This window comes from Psammomys obesus, unplaced genomic scaffold, assembly GCF_907164565.1.
Source record: "Psammomys obesus unplaced genomic scaffold, mPsaObe1.curated_primary_1811, whole genome shotgun sequence".
In the NCBI taxonomy this organism is placed as follows: Eukaryota; Metazoa; Chordata; class Mammalia; order Rodentia; family Muridae; genus Psammomys; species Psammomys obesus.
This window is the reverse complement of record NW_026593931.1, coordinates 1,088,602-1,105,349: the sequence shown is the minus strand read 5'-3', so window position 1 is coordinate 1,105,349 and position 16,748 is coordinate 1,088,602. Positions and strand designations below refer to the sequence as shown.

The 16,748-nt window shown below is 50.7% G+C and overlaps 1 protein-coding gene across 1 annotated transcript in view; it reads left to right on the top strand.

The window, feature by feature from the left end:
* The window catches only part of Wnt7a (Wnt family member 7A), a 43,981-nt gene that overhangs the window by 15,052 nt on the left and 12,181 nt on the right, over positions 1-16,748 (top strand). Inside the window, exon 3 of the mRNA XM_055617514.1 lies at positions 2,141-2,412. Within this exon, the coding sequence (XP_055473489.1) occupies positions 2,141-2,412 (272 nt within the window). The remainder of the gene's footprint in view (positions 1-2,140; positions 2,413-16,748) is intronic.

Sequence of the window (16,748 nt, the reverse complement as noted above, 5' to 3'; positions counted from 1 at the left end):
GATCGCTCACCTCCTACGTCACTCTGTGGCTCAGTAGACTCAAGAAAAATGGGATGATTACAAGCTGGGTGGAAGCAAAAAGCTACCACAGGAAGGATAAGGGCTCACAGGGCCCCAGTGCACAGGGAGAAGCCTGAGAAGGGTAAGGCTGAGGGGCTGGGGCTCCTGTTCTTCCTTCAGTTGGCATATTGTGCTTTAGGTCTGGTTAAGGGAACATAGTTCCTTCCACCTGCTAGAGTCTAACAACAATGACCATCACTGTCTCCTGAAGTGATTTAATCCCAATGCAGCTCTTGGGTAGCCTGGGGCAGGTGTGAAAGGTCTGCTCTGGGTGTCTCAGATGAGCCAGACTGCGCTCCTGGCTTCATCAAATGTAGGCAAAAGTAAATGAAGAGCTGCCTCCTTCCCCTTCAGTTCTGTGAAGACCAGCTAGTCTTTTCCCCCATAAATGCTGTAATGGCTAATGTCTGCAATGCTTTTTTTCCTGCTTTAGCATTGCTGGTCTTTTCTGTCCCTCACAACCTCCATAGGAAATCAGGTGCTGTTATAATCCTTTAACAGTGGAGGGGTTGGTCACAGAGAGACAGGTGCTTCACCTGGAGTCACACAGCGAGAAAGCAGTGGAATGCAGTCACCTCTGATTGCCCCTTTCTCCAAAGCGCTTCAGGGGTTGACATTGATATCAGCACTTCTCTTAGAGTTTTGTTTCTTGTGTGTTTGGTTTTCTGCAGTGAGTTAGTGCGCAAGTTGGGAGGCTTTCTCCTTGCCTCTCTATTAGGGTCCTGGGGAACTCAGCAAGTGCCTCAAGTGTCTTTGGCAAGCCACAGGATTGAGCTGCCATTTTGAGGAAGGACTGGGGCTCCACTCTGAGGACCCCAGTTTTGGGCTAAACATTTTGCATGACCCTCATGAAAGGCAGACAAAATCCCCTTCCATCCCTCCTAGGTAGGCACTGGCATTATCCCAGGCTCACAGCTAAAGAGATCGGAGTCTTGGAGAAGAGGGACTCTCCCACAGCAGTCAACAAGTGGCAGACATGAAACCAGACATAAGCCTATCTAGATATGGATGCTGTGGGTAGGTTTTGTGAAAATCAGAGCAATACTGGCTCTGTCCAGCCAAGCAAGGCACCAGACCAAAATGATTGGTGTCAGGACAGGTGGTGTGTGAAGCAGGTTGGAGGGAGATCCAGGTGGAGGCCAAGATGCTTGAGTGAATGGTCTGATTACTTGCAGGCTTCTCACCACTTCCTGTCTCCCCAGCAGCCCCTTGCCATCTCTGTCCTGCCAGAACACATCCTTCTGAGGTGGGTCCCCACCTGTGTATCGGCTCCAGCTTCAGCTCCTTCCTCAGTGCCCCAGTGCTCATTCAGGGATCATCACAGGCAAGTCCTGTTCTCCTTGACCCTGCAGTGCACACTTGAACCTAATTGGCAGAGGGGAGACTGAGGCTCAGAGAAGCTTGTACCCACTCAGCATATCTATTGGCTACATCTTGGTGCTCAGACTCCTCTACTGCTTACAGTGGAACAAGCAGGCCATGGAGAGGGCAGAGGACAGATATATAAAAACAGTGCACCACACTGTAATATCTATCAACAGTGACCATGAGAGCCAGCGATACTGTTCCCATAGGTGCTACTTTCTGAGCATTGGCTAGAGCTTTGAAGACAAACTCTTGACCCTTCTAGTCACTGCCACAGTTGAGGAGACTAAAGTACAGGACAGGTGTGACACTGGTCGAGTCAAAGGGTCGGGGATTAACAGCCCCAGCTTCAGCTTTCAGCCATGCACCCCACAGGTGTTCTATAAATGTTGCTTTTCCGTGATGCAAACACATACAGGTGACATGATCCTTTCAGGTGTGTTGGGAGAGGCAGCGGGTGAAAATGGGATAGAAGCTCCTCAACCCCTCCCTCCCCAGTCCAGCTTTCCTGAGTGTCAGGGACTGCAGGAAAGTGAGGGTGAACTTGATTGGGGCCCCAGGCATTGTCGTCACCCTAAGGAGCTCCCTACACTGAGCCGCTGCACTGTGCTCAGCGTCTCTCCTGAGCCAGATCCTACCTCCTCCCTAGCTGCCTTTATGGGAGGGTCTCCCCAGATCAGCTCTTACAAAGCTCTCTCCACTCTTCTGCCCCCAGGGAGCCGGGAGGCTGCCTTCACCTATGCAATCATTGCCGCGGGTGTGGCCCATGCCATCACAGCTGCCTGCACCCAGGGCAACCTGAGCGACTGTGGCTGCGACAAGGAGAAGCAAGGCCAGTACCACCGGGACGAGGGCTGGAAGTGGGGTGGCTGCTCTGCCGACATCCGCTACGGCATCGGCTTCGCCAAGGTCTTCGTGGATGCCCGGGAGATCAAGCAGAATGCCCGGACCCTCATGAACTTACACAATAACGAGGCGGGCCGGAAGGTAGGCAGCAGGGAGGACACTGCAGTGAGGTCTTTGGTGACAGGGGTGGGGTCTGGGAAAGCCCAGCTCTGCACTTAGCTTCCTTCTGCTCCACTCTGGTGGCATGGGTGTATGAGATGAAGCTCATTGGCTGAATGCTGAATCTTCACAAAAACAAAATGGGTGCTTCTCATTCAAGAAGGGAAGAGGGAGGCTTGTGAGTGCTTCTCCAGGGCTCCAGTGCCAGCTGGATAAACTGACTCTGGGGAAGGACTGAGGCAGTTGCAGGAGGCAGCCACATGGACCAGCTCTCAGAGCAGCTACCCGTTTCCTGTCTCCTCAACCAAGATCTAAGTCTGTCCTAGAAGAGCAGGGCAGGATTTCTCCTGTTTCCAGCATCCTTACTGGGAAGGGAAGGGAAATGGCTGGCCCAGTTCATGAGGAGAAGCAGATGGAACTAAAAGTCCAAAGAACGAAACAAGGAGCCAGGAGCTGGGGCAATAGAGGGAGGCAGGTCCTGTTAGGACCAGCCATGACTGTTGAAATGCAGGAAGGCCACAGTGCAGGCTGGGAACCCCCTCCAGACATATTCATGTGGCAGCAGCCTGATCAGGCACTGAGGGACACTTAGGTCAGTGCTACCTGAGTGGGCAGTGTCCCTGGTTGAGGGCTGAGGCTGGGCTGGGTTCTGGAAGGCCTGTGAAGGATTAGAAGTGGGAAGGAGTTTGTGCCCTTCTCTGTGCACAGACACAGAACTGGGGTGAAGTGGGGATTGGGGCCCATCCTCAGGCCTGACTAGCACATTGCAGCTGGGTGTGCTCTGAAAGCAGGATAGCCAGACCTTAAGTGTAAGTCTCTGGTTTTCTGTGCTATCACTTCATCTTCAGAACTGCTCTTAAAATGGAAGAAGCAAAGAATAAAGACAGTTCCCAGAAGGGCTCAGATGCAAGAGTCCGCTGTTTGAGTCCTGGTGACAGTGGCAAAGCAATGTCTTGTTCTGGTGGAGCAGATCTCCCTGGATCATGTGTCTTCTGGTCTGGGTGTTTCAGCTCACAGTGTCCCCATAAGCTGGTATCACTGGAACCATGCTTTACAAGTGAAGAAACAAAGGAAGGGGCAGATGGAGCCAGGCATGTCTGGCCATAGCTTTCGCGTTTTCTGCAGATGTGAACATGGCTGCAGTGCTGGGACGGTGGCAGGATCCCCTTAGCTCAGTCTGGCTCGGCCATTCATTCCTGTACTGCCAGGGCTGAGGTGAGAAGGGAAGGCAGCCCTTCTAGGATCTGAGACCCACTATCCCAGTGTTCAGCCAGGGCAGGCGTGAGTCCATGTTGCATACACTTGCAGCACCCAAAGGGAGCCAGTCAGGAGTGTGGTGGGGGCTTACATACTGTGAGAGCATAGACAGGCTTGTATCCAGAAGAATGAGAGAGGGTACCCCCTTTCATGTGTCCCTCCCATCATAGGCCCCTGCCATATGCTGTGTGTCACAGCCTCTGAGCAGCCTTGGTAAGTGAAAAAGACCTGCTCTGTCTCAGAATGATATCCAGGTAAATTGGATGGTCTCAGGGACTATCTGTCCAGATGGGTCATCCTGTAGACATCTCAGTTCCTTCCTCTCCACTGCTATAGTCAAAGAGAAGGCCCAGAAGGATAAGACCTCTGGCTGTTGCATAGTGTAGTCTGGCTGGTGTTGTGGGTTCCTGGGTAGGGTTCCCAAATCTGACAGGATATTCTGATGTGTCTTCTCCTTGCCCAAGTCTTAGCCATGATATCCACCCTCAGAGAAATGCCCTTCTTGTTCCTTCCTCATCTCTTGTGGGATGTGGCTTTGTTGCATAGCTTTCTCACCATGGAACTCACTGTACGGGTATCCCTCACAGCTGCACTCCAGAGCCTGAAGGTGGGCATTCTGCTCATGAACACATTGATCAGGGCCTCTGACAGCTAGATAGAGGCATGTTGACTACAGAGCAGAGAGGGGCAGATGTCATGGAAACAGGCTGTAGAGACAACAAAATCCAAGTAGACCTTTGGGTATGGACGCAGCACAGACTGGGCCTGCCTGAGGACAGAAGGAGGGATTTTTTTCCCCACTTGTTTTGATGAGGACCTGTCTTAGTCATTGTTCTATTTGCTGGGAAGAGACGCCATGACCCAAGGCAACTCTTATGAAAGAAAGCATTTAATTGTGAGTTGCTTACAGTTTAGTCCATTATCGTTATGGCAGAGAGCACGGCAGTACACTGAAGCAAGCTGAGAGATACCTCATGATCTGTAGGCAAAGAGAGGCAGGAGAGGGAGAGGGAAGGAGGAGAGATGGAGGGAGAGACAGACAGACAAACAGACACTTGGCCTGGCATAGGCTTTTGAAACCCCAAAGCTCACCCCCAGTGACACACTTCCTAATCCTTCTAATCCTTTCAAATAGTGCTACTTCCTGGTGACTAAGTATTCAAATATGTGAGCCTATAGGAGCCACTCTCATCCAACCCACCACAGAACCCTTGGGGTGTTTTCCCATGGAAGCAGCTATTATCCTGAATATGAAGGTTAGTTGGGTACCCTGGCTTATGTCCGGATCCTAGAGGATACTACTGATTATAAAGCACACCCCTCCCCAGGACTCCCCTGGTACACTGGACTCTACATGGCTGGCAGGGAAAGGCCCACAGCAGTTGGATAGAAATGGGTAGAGAGACTTGGGAAGGATCATGGACTTGATGATTACACTGCTTTGTGGAGGCAAGACTCAATCTGACCACAGGCTCTGGGGCTTGTCAGTAGCTGGTATGAGAGAATAGAGGAGCAGAAGAGCCCAAAGAAAGACCCCACACACCTGCAGGCCCCTGAAAGGCTATTGCTACAAGAGCACCCACTGTGTACCCCAAAAAGGAGGAGGATAAGCATAAAGCTTCTGCCCTCAGCACACTCCCAAACTAGGCTATGTGGCCAGGGCATGGCGGTCTGATGTGCTTTGGTCTCTGCTATGGTGAAAGTAGTCACAGAAAGGCAGGCCAGAAACTGTAGATGGTAGCTGGAAATTGAAATCTCTCCTGTTGACCTGTTGGGGCTACATTATATCTAGACTAATGTCACAGGCCACTCTGCTGAGAATGGTGGAATACTAGGCTTACTTGTTCTGGCAGGTGGTTCAAATCACAGCATACTGGAGAGAGAGAGACAACTGGAGTATGGTCCTGAAATCCCCACAGCAATCTTTGTGTCTCTGGAGTATCTCTCATGTCCTCAAGACACTGAAGTTGGTGTGAGTCAGAAAGAGGGGCAAAACCTTTGACATTGTAGGAGAACCATGCTCAGACACAGCGGCAGAAACTGCTACAGGAGGTGGCTGAGAGGAGGAAGGGGTCATTAGCTTGGCCTAGAGGGATAAGCAGAAGCATTTGAGGAAGACGGCAGTCAGCAGAAGCAGGCTCAGTGATAGAGTCTCTGTATTCATAACGCTCTGCATTTAATACCCAGCGTTTAGAAGGGGGAGACGTTAAATCCTAAGACAGCAGTCGGGGCTCCTTGGTCTGAGGCCGGGTAACAGGTGGTGAGGTTGCTGAGGAGGCCGGAGACAAATACAGGCCCAAAGTACCAGAAGTAGCCAGGGGCAGCTCGATGGGGTGCTTTGTGTGGGTTCCTGTCTTTCCCTGGCACGGAGTGGAGAGGAATGAGAGGCCATACAGGTAGCGGTTGCGGACCCCCAGGACTTTGGGAAGTATGATGAGAAGCCTTTGGGCTATGTTCGGGAGTGTGTCCTCACTGGGTTATACAAAGGAGACAGGACTTGAGGAGCACAGCAGGGCTCTTAGATGTGTAGCGGTGGTGACACCTAGGGTTCTGGCACTGGACTAACTTCGGAGAATGCCTATGTGGAGCCAAGAACCACAGAGGGAGGAACGTGAGAACTGCTAAGGACACCAGGCCTCTGAGGGGTGCAGGGAAGGAGTTAGAGGGCAGGAGGACTCTGTGGAGGGAGGGGCTGTCTGGGAGGTGACCAGGAAAGAGACAACCTGGGACCCCACTGGACTGTGAAGGAAACATTCTCCTGGTCCTCATGTTACAGTGTCTTCTGCTATCCCTTGTCCTGGTGACAGTATCTCCCAGTCCCCACGATAACATTGTACCTTCCTGCTAGCTATGGAGGCCTTGCTGTACCCTTAGCATGAAGTGTTCAGGGTCACTCTGGTGGGTCCCAGAGAAGGATGTGCTGCAGCTCCTGTCTACAGTGAGGAGTGAGCCTAGAGCAGACAGGCAGCTTGAACACCGGGCCCCCCACTGGGACAGGCCAGCTCTGCTGGAATGTGCCTTGCTCCAGGGAGGTGAGCTAAGGGGGATGGAATTCCACCTGAGCATGGAGTCACCTCTTGCTCACGAGGGGTGTTGGTCTTGTCCCTTCCTGCCCTGCCCTGTCTGGTCTGGGTGCTCCTGGGGGCTGGCTTTCTGCTCTGGGCATGGCTGCAGCGAGGCCAGTGCATGGGGGACAACAGGGACCCAGCCCCTGTCATTGAGGGTGAGGCCCAGATAAGACTTGCTCCACTTTGTTGCTGCTGGGAAGCCACTTTGCATACTTGACTAGAGAGAGCGGACAGTGTGGCATGTCAAGGGCCCCAAGAGGCCAGGCCCCACCTCCCCGGAAACCAGCTGCCAGTCTTTAGGCTACTGAGCTTGCAAGTCCTGCCACATGTTTACAGTGGATGTAGGATCTCACCTTCAAAGTGCAGGAGAGGCCCACATCCTGGGCTGAAGGGATCTGGACAGGGGGAAGGGAGAATCCAGACCTCAGAAGGCTTTCTAGGTCTGATATGTTGGGGTAGGAGAAGACACAAATTTCCCAGGGACTTTGCCTTCCCTTGCTCCCTAACCTCTAGTTCTGAGCTCCTAGGCCAACCATCTTGCTCCCACCCAGGACTTTTGCTCATGTCAGCCCCTTCTCAGGAGGACTTCTCTCCTCAGTGTCTACCTGCTATACCACTCTGCTTTTAGTTTTCAAGGCAACCCCCACCATTTGAATCTGTCTTTGTACAGATTCTGTCCTTCGTGCCTTTATTGTCCTTTCCCTCCCACTAAAAGGTCAGCATCGTGAGGGTCAGGACAGCTGAATCCCCTATGCCTAGAATGGTGCCTGGTGCCCAGTAGGGCTCAAGAAAGGTTTGTAGAGAGCATGAATGAGTGGCAAGAGTCTACACTTTCCTGGAAATGTCTTGGGAGTAGGATGTCAGGTGTAATTTGAGATTCCCCGTTGTATTTGACTTTGAGATAAGTAAGAAATCAATTTTATTTATGTATGGCCCAAATGTTTTCTGATTCACACACTTAAACGCTTTCTTTGTTTATGTCAAGTTCAGATGTAACTCTTTCTTTTATTCTGACTAAAGCTCATGCTGTGCTAGCTATGGGCTTGCATGCAGCTGAAAGAACACAGAGGCCCCACTGTCAGGCTCCCTCACAGTGACAGCCTGTAGAACGTAGGACGCTGTCACCCTAGAACCCTGGCACTGATACCATAGAGATACAGAGCAGGAGGACTGTGAACTACCTTGCCTTGCCCAGGGCTTCCAGAACACACACCACTAACCCACCCCTGTTTCTAATTGTGTCATGTTAGAGGTTGTGTAAATGGAGTGGTGAAATGTGCAGCCTATAGAATCCCTTCTTGCTTGATATAATCTCCTAGACTCATTCAAGTTGCTATGTGCAACAATAGTTCTTTCCCCTCAGCAGTCACGTGACAGTCCGTGGCTCAGAGGCAGCACACTCAGTTTAGCTGAAGGACATCTGGGTTGTCTGGGCCATCGTAAATAAAGTCGTGGTGAGTGTGTGCATGTAGATATTTCTACAGGTGTGAATGTCCGGTTCTCCATATAAATGCCAGGAGTGCCTGCATACTGTTGCTGAGAGTTTAGCTTTATGATAAGGCACCAAAACATCCTGCAGAGGGGATGTCGGCTTTGCATCATTACTATACAGCCACTGTAAAGGAAAGGGGCTGCTTTGGCTCATGGTCTTGGGGGTCCAGCCCACAATGGGTTCATCCTGATGCTTCGGGTCACCACAGTGAGATGTATGATGGAGCAAAGCTGTGCACTTCATGTCTGGATGGTGACAGACAGGGATGGGGTAGCACATTTCTCACCTAACCCTCCTTAAGCCTCACCTCCCAAATATTCCACCATCTCTTGGGAACCAGCCCTTTACTACTTGTACCTTTTGGAGACATCCCAGGTTGAACTACAGCATTGGCATCACCCTTTTCTACCCCCATATGCGATCTGTGAGTGCAGCTTCTCCACATCCATGCCCGCAGTTGCTGATAACACGGACTCTTATTTCTGCCATTGTGATGGGAGGGTGCCATATCTCACTGGGGTTCTAGCTACACCACTAGTGGCTGATAAGGTGAGCGCCTCTCCCTGTGTGTCTCTGCCATCCATATGCCCCAGTGGATACGGTGGGAATGTGTCTGTCCACTTTTAAGCTGCTTAATTTTCAGCTGTTGGGTTTGGGTACTTTTTTATTCATCTACTCAGATGTTTTTGTCAGGTGTATGGTTTGCAGGTCTTTCTTCAGTCTATAGCTTATCTTTTATCCTCATCAGGGTCTGTCACAGAGCAAAGATGGGCCTGTTGTTGCTACTGTTATAATCTCAATGTAGCTCAGCTGGCCTTGTACTTGTGGGAGGAAAGTGCCTTGGGGTTAGCTGAGAACCCTGGACCCCTGAGTGCTTTATTTCTAAAAGCTTTGTGTTTAAGTCTCTGGTGTGGTGGCTTGTGCCTGTAAGCCTCTGTCTGAAGGGGCTGAATTAGGGACATTGTGAGTTTTCATGTAGTAGGTATGACTTGCATGTTAACATCCCTATTTCAAAGTGGTTCTCTTGGTGTCTCAGTCTGGTTCCTCTGCCCAGCCCTAGTGCACAGACAATGAGTACAGCCTCTCTGTTGGGCTATTCTAGATCTAGAGACTCTTCTTCAAAGACCCATAGGTGGAGAAGCAGGGCATGATTGGCACACAAGCCCAGCTTAGACCCCTACCCCTACCCTGTGGTAAAAAAGGCTGTATGGGAAACTGTGGCAAGAGGCTGGAACCATGATGGAAACAGAACCAGGCTGCTGATATTAAGGGAGCTAGAAATGGTCTAGAGAAGCAACTAAGGACAGCTCAGAAGGGGCCTGGCTATGGTTAGGGTGGAGAGTACACATGAGGGCTATGGTTTTTCCCCTTTATACAGTGACAGGAGCTCAGCCAGCTCCTGTCATTGATGCCATAGTGATAACAGTGTCCAGGGAAAGAGGAATAAGATAAGAGAGGTGTGGAAAGCAGTGACAGGACAAGGCAGCTCTTCCTGGAGAGACTGACAATGCCTGTGGGTCTCCAGCTATCACTTTGCTCTGGGTTGCCAAGACCACTTCCCACTTAACCCCATGCATACATGACAGCCTTGGATTAGCCCAGAGAATGGCTGGACATATGGTTCAGAAGAGACTTGGGCCACTCATACAGGAAGAAGGTGACTTTAGGGACCTGTCACCATCCCCCAGGCCTTTGGGCTCAAATTCAGGTGAAGAAGTCAAAAGGCCCTTGTCAGAGTTGATAAAGGCAGACACTGTTCTCTCTGGAGGCACAGGCAACTCTAATACCAGCATCAACTGTACAATCCCACTTTAATCCCCACAACTGCTAACCTCCTGCCTAGTCACGAGTGTGCCCTCCCCACTTTACACATGGGGAGATGGAAGTGAAGCGGCCCAAGGCTACACAGCTCTCAGGCTACCCTAGAATCTGAACTCAAGCTGGCTCCAGACTCAACAGTGTCTGGGGCTGTCCTCGCTCAGCCCTAAACATCCCATGAGTGATTCCACAATATTATCCAAAAGTTCTGGAACATTCTGAGACATCTTAGAAGCTTTGGTCCTCAGCCCCCAAGACCGCACTCTCTAATTACCTGGGGACTTGGGGGTTATTCAGGCATGGTTTCCTGTCTTGATCTGTTCTTGGGGCCCTGAACATTGTCTTCCACCTAGAAGAGGACACTTGGGGAGCAGATTTCTGCTGCTTCACAGCTCAGGGCTTGTGCTGGGCAGAGGGCAGGCTGGGAGCCCTGAGCCCTCACCAACAGGGCCCTTCTTATTCTTCTAAGCAAGCATGAGCTTCAACTCAGCATATCCTAGAGCCCCGCCTGGCATACTTTTGATGTCATGAGGTGGCACAATCCAAGGGCGAGTGTGAGCTGTGGGGTTGGGAGTGCTGGTCTCATTCCCATTCACAGTGTGTGCTGCTGCAGTACATTTGTCTGGACCTGGCCTTGCTGTTTCCAGCCTGGGTATCTTTTAAGGCTCTCACTTTGTTTCTCTCAGCCGACTCTTTCCATCTGTGAAGCTGGGGGTCCATTGACAAAATGATCAAATAAACTGAAAGTGTTTATGGTCACACTGTTAAAGTGTTTATAAGTCACATGTGACTATTTGAACAAACTGCAAACAAGTATGATGAAAATTCAGTTCTTTAGCTCAGGTTTCTAGTGCTTGGTGGCTGCATGTGGCTCATGGTTAGCATATGACCCCCTGGTACAGGAAGTCCCCTAGACAGCTGGTGGGCACGGAGCATTCAGAACTCAGCATTGTTAGAGAAACTTGGGAGGGCCTCGGTAGCCGGCCACCTTCCTGGCCTCCACAACCAGCCATGTGATTTCCCCCAGAAAGAATCCCCCATGTGGCTGGTCCTGGCAGGAGCTTACTGGAAAGTAACCAGAGGAGGGGAGGGGCAGCGTGGCGAGGCAGAGGCAGGGCTCAGCTACACCACAGTGAGCCAAGTCAAAATGTGCTCACTGGGTACGCAATTGCCTTCCTTGTCCTCGGGAGGGGGGCTAGAACTCAGGGTGTTATCAAGTAAGTGAAGGGGAGGCAGCAGAAGGATATTCGAAAGGGCTGAGTGGCATGACATGGTCCAGGAGGGAAGGTTCCTAGGAGCCCCACTGTCACCTCTCCTGATTATGTGTCCTTTGCAGAAAAATTCAGGTATGGTAATGTCACTGTAGAGGACCTTCTGCCTGCAGTTTGCAACGGAACCAAAGGAGATAGCTCAGGGTAGGGGTATCTACCGTACAGTAGAGGCTATGTCATCTGCCCACTGCGTAGATGGTAGGGCAGGTCCAGGCAGCAGCTGGAGGAGCAGAGCAGGCCCCTGGAGATGGGGGGGTCTCCCACCAGAGCCTCCAGGGCAGTGAGACCGGGGTACTAGCTGTGGGCAATGCCAACCTCAGCTGCTTGCTGCATGGTACCATATGCCCCTCTCACGACTAGAAATGCCACATGTGTGCTTGTCCCAATTCACATGTGTCTCACAGCTACTCTTGTCCCACAAGAGAGGGCCTGTTGTTATTCCTGACACAGGAGGAAACTGAGACACTGAATGACTGAGTAGCAAACTTGAGGTAGCCCATCACCCTTCTTGGCAAGCCGCACCCTGCCTGTCCCCTGTATACCTGTTTCTTAGCCCTCAACTGTGTGTGTACATGTATGGTGTTTACATGTAGGTGTTTAGGGGCTAATATGTTGAAGTCACAATGGCTGACAAGTTGCCCACCTTATTCATACAAGACCTTCACTGTTTTCAGTGCCATTTCCTGGCCAAGGCTTGAAGCTTCACGTGGGTGAACAGTGTCACTGGGCCCCTGTTGTAAGCAAGCATGGCTACTGCCGATCTGGTAGGTCTCTGTGCACAAGAAGGGTTGCGCTGCAGGAAGCTGTTCTCCTCTGGGCAGGTAGGGTTTCTGGCCACACCCTTCTCTAACTCTCAAGAATTCCGGTTGGGCCTTTGTTCTGCGCTGGCAGTAGAAATAACCTGGGTGTGGGGAGAGCTTCCTCACAGCCCTGATTATGCTGCTTATTTGCTGTATGATCTTGACATACAGCAAATACAGATCTTGATGTACAGATCTTGACAGTCTGTCTCTGAGGCCTAATGTTCCCCAACCCCACCAAGGGGAAAAAGCACCAATAATGAACTTCTTGAATCCACAGTGAAAGTTGAATGCCTTGCAAAGTCCTGGATGGCCAGCCTTCCACTGTGGAACACCGGAAGCTGTGAGCAGCTGCTCTGAGGGTTCATGTGTCTTAGCAGCAGGGGTTATAGAAGTAACATGAAAGCCAAGGTTGTGTTCCAAGCGCTAAGTTTTTTTAGGCGGGAATAAGGGTGAAGCAAAGGTCTCACTATGTAGCCCGGACTGACCTGGAATTCACACAGGTCCACCTGCCTGTGTCTTCTGAGTGCTGGGATGAAAGGCCTCCTGCACTATTACACCTGGCTAGACTCTATGTTCTCTGTTCCTAAGCCTCTTGCTAGCTCTGATACCCACCTTCTTTGAAGCCCTGTCCATATAGCATGTTGGAAAGATCTGAGGAGAAGGAGCTGTCTGGAAGCCATTGAGATCTGTCACCTCTGAACAGAGAGAGAGCCACAGGAGACCAAGCCATCGTGTGACATTGTGAATTTCCTGGATGGGTCTCTAGGTCAAGCAATCATACTTAAGCAGCATCTCAGTAGAGAGATGCCCTTGTCCTCTCCCACTGGCCCCCTTCACATACACCCCATATCCCAGGACCTGCAAACTTGTCCACAAAGTCCTCTGTACACCCAGACCTTCTGTCCATGCCCCCGTCTGCCTCCAGCAGCTGCCTTCCTGGATGCAGGCTGTCTGATGGCCCGGAACATGCACTCCTACTTCACCTCCCTGCCCTGCTTCAGGATGCAGTACCACCCAAGGACAGAGCCTTGGCCTGGCCTTTGGCTATGTGCTGCCTTTTATGCCCCACAGGTGGGACTTCACCTACTGCCTTACCTCTGCCCTACGACAGCTTTCCAGGATTCACGTGGGCCCCAGACCCTGAGTTCAACATTCCTGCAAGCAGAATCTGCCCCTGCCCGGTGTCCCATTTCATCAATATCTCCTCCTAGCAGCAGTCTAGCAGCCCTTGACTTGGGGCTGCAGTCTTTCCAAATGTGACTTGTGAAGTCATCGAAATAGCCAGCAAGACTTACCATGATCTTGGCCCTCCTCTGTTCTGACCCTAACTCCTACTTCCCCTTTGCCTATTCTCTTCCTCCTCAGCTGCTCTCCTCACTGGTCTCAAGCATGCTGGGTATTCCCCTGCCTCAGGCCCTTTGCACTTGTCAATTTCTCTAGACTGCTGCACCCCCAACACTCATCCCACCACACAGCCTCAAGTCTTTGCTCAAATATCACCTAAGGAGGGTTTTCCTGGCCACCCGCTGGAAACTGCTCCCATCTGTCTCCCCACTTCCTGTTCCCACCCATGTTTTGTTTTCCCACATAGCACGGTTTGACCACCTGACATAATATTGGGAGTTTGCCAGAAATCCCAACGTGACTGGGAAAAGTCAGAGTGCTTGCTGTGGAAGGCCTCCTATGGGAGGGTTCGAGCCCAAAGCTTCCTCCCACCACGTTTAAGAGTCTGTGCCCTCCATACCTTGTCCCACTGAACCAGTGAAAAGGGTTTATTCCAATACAGCTCTCATCATATGGCAGACATTATCCTAAGTTCTTTGTGCGTATCGTCTCATAAGAACCCAGGAGGTGACCACTCTCATGATCTTCCTTATAAATATGGAAAGTGAGGTGAAGGTTCAGTGGCTTGCCCAAGATCACACAGCTAAGAAATAAAGGGCCCCAGGGCATGCATCGAGGAAGCACAGGACCAGAATCTACGTTCTCTGTACCCACTCTGCATGTCCCTGCTCACTCCTCCATTTGTTAAATATGTGTCTGCTTCATGTTAACAACAAATTTTGGAGATGAGCACAAAAATAGATGACTGAAAAAAAAAATGGTGCCCTTCATCAAGGAGTCCACAGTCCAGTAGGAAATACTGAATTGGTGAAGATACAGACAGGAATATGTTCCTCTTCAGTAAACACGTGCTGACACCTACAATGTGCAAGCTCTGGACATCAGAGATGAAGCATGGCTGCTGGTTTGGAGGGCTGCGCACTGCGGCAATAAGGGGAAAAGTAAAGTATTGCATGGAGACCTATCAGCAGGAACTGAATCTGACACAGAGGAACATAGGGCATTGTGGGAACCCAGAAGAGGACGTCTCTGCTTGGGGATTGGTTGAAATGAGCAGAAGGCTAAGTGGTAGTGTGGCTGCCTATGTGTGTGGGTAGACGGTTGCATAGGTGAATGGAAGAACAGAAAAATGGATAGATATGTGGGTGGTGGGGGATGAGTGGATAGAATAGTTGGATAGTTAAGTGAGTCTGTAGATAGAAGGATGGGTGAAAAGATAGATGTAGTGATATTTTACTACATATAGAGAGAAGAAGGATTTGGAAAGGATGGATGGATAGGTGGGTGGGTGAGTGGGTGAATGGATGGATGTTTGGGTGGGTAGATGGGTGGGTGGGTGGGTGGATGAATGTTTGAGTGGGCGGATGAATGTGTAAATGAATGGGTAGGAAAGTTGGTGGATGGATGAATGGGTATGAGAGTGAATGGATAAATAGATGTATAAGTATGTGGATGCATGTATATATAAATATTTGAAATACGGACATGTAGGATTTGAAAGGATGGCTAGATGCATGGATGGGTGGATGGATAGAGTTATTTGGAAGGATAGTTAGTTGACTGAATGAATGAGTAAAAAGCTGAGCTCATTCCTGGGAAGTTGGACACTTTCCCAGTGAGATCACCAGACCAGCTGAAAGAAAGGGTTGCAAATCCACACATTCATTCATTCAACAAATACCAGTAAGCACCTATTTGTATGTCCGGTACTGTGTTAGGCTCTGGGATTAGGTGTGGCACTTGCCTTTATAGAGCTGGCATTCCAGGGGGAAGTCAGACAACAAATAGTCAGATGGAGAGAAACCCATTGTCAAAGAGTAATGAATGCTATGACAGAAAAATAAAGTGGGGGAGAGGGTATGACAGGAATGAGATGTTTTTTTTTTTGGGGGGGGCAGGTGCAAGAGACCTTTCTGAGAGGGTGAGCTGTGAACAGAAGGTGAGTCAGATGATTCGATGGCCCAGACGCCAGTGTGGCCCCTGAGTAAAGGCTGACAAAGTCACAGGTAGGAGGGCTGAGAGCAGTGGTACACTGGGGCTGTGGGAGGGGTCTGCCGGAGTAGGCACACCCAGGAGACTTGCCTCTTGGCTGTGAAGGCTTTCAAGGGCAGTTGTGTCTGGCCGTCCTGGAAGCCAGGGGAGACCACTGAATCTGGGCTGGTTTGCTGGAGAGGACTCCCCTCCCTGCTCCCCTGGAAAGGTTCCCAGTTGGGAGGCCATCAGCATTTTAATTACAGCTCCCAGTTCTCAATGGTTTGCAGCCCAACCGTGAAACAGGCCCTGGGCAACATGTGGCACTTCGGTGATTTACTCCCTCACCATTTCTATATTTAGTGCCCCTGGGTGCTGTTGGCCAAGTTTTCAGAAAGAAACAGAAAAGCGGAATGTGGGGGCGGGGTTAAGCATGGGATTTTAAGTGTGCATTGATCCATTTTTTTTTTCATCCGTCCTCTGAGACAAGATTCCCCAGCCTTCCTGAAGTTACTGGTGTCCACTGACATGAGGCACAACTGCCCAGCTCCCTGCTTCCCTTCTCTGATAGCATGTGTGCTTTCTGCCAAGTGGTGGCTTCAGAGGCCACCACAGAGCAAGTGTATCTACAGGCGTTGGGCTCCCGCTCTCTGTCTGAGGCTCTCCCCCCACCAAGCCAAAACCCAGAACCCTGAAGGGTCCTCAGACCTCACATGTCCGTAAACCACCTAGAGAGTGGAACCGCCCTCTGACCCCATGGTAGGTCTGGGCAGGGCCTCAGGCTCTACGTCTTTAGCCCTACATCTCTCATAGCCTCCCTAGGTTCCCCTGCTGCTGAGTGACATGGCTGGGATGTGTGTCCCAAAAGTTTGGGTGTTGGAAACCAAATGGAGATTTGGAGGTAAGGCCTTTGGGAGGTGACTAGGGATAAAGTCTTGAGGCCAGCCCTCAGGGTGGCATCAGTGGCTTTATAAAAAGAAGAGGAGAGACCTGAGCTCCCACACTGTTCTCTCTCTCGTGTGACACCCTCTGCCATGTTGTGACACGGCACAGATGTGAGTGTCATCCATGCACTTATGATTTCAGCCTCCAGAACTAAGCTTAATAATTCTGTATTCTTTTTAAATTACCTACTCTCCACTTTTCTGCTATAGCCACAGAAAACAGGCTGGGATATTGGCTTAGGGACAGCAATTGGGCAGCAGGGATCTTGACCTGTACTTATCTGATAGAAATCTATTATGAGCCACATGGGTAACCTGTTCTAGTGACCACGTCAAAAAGGCAAGAAGAG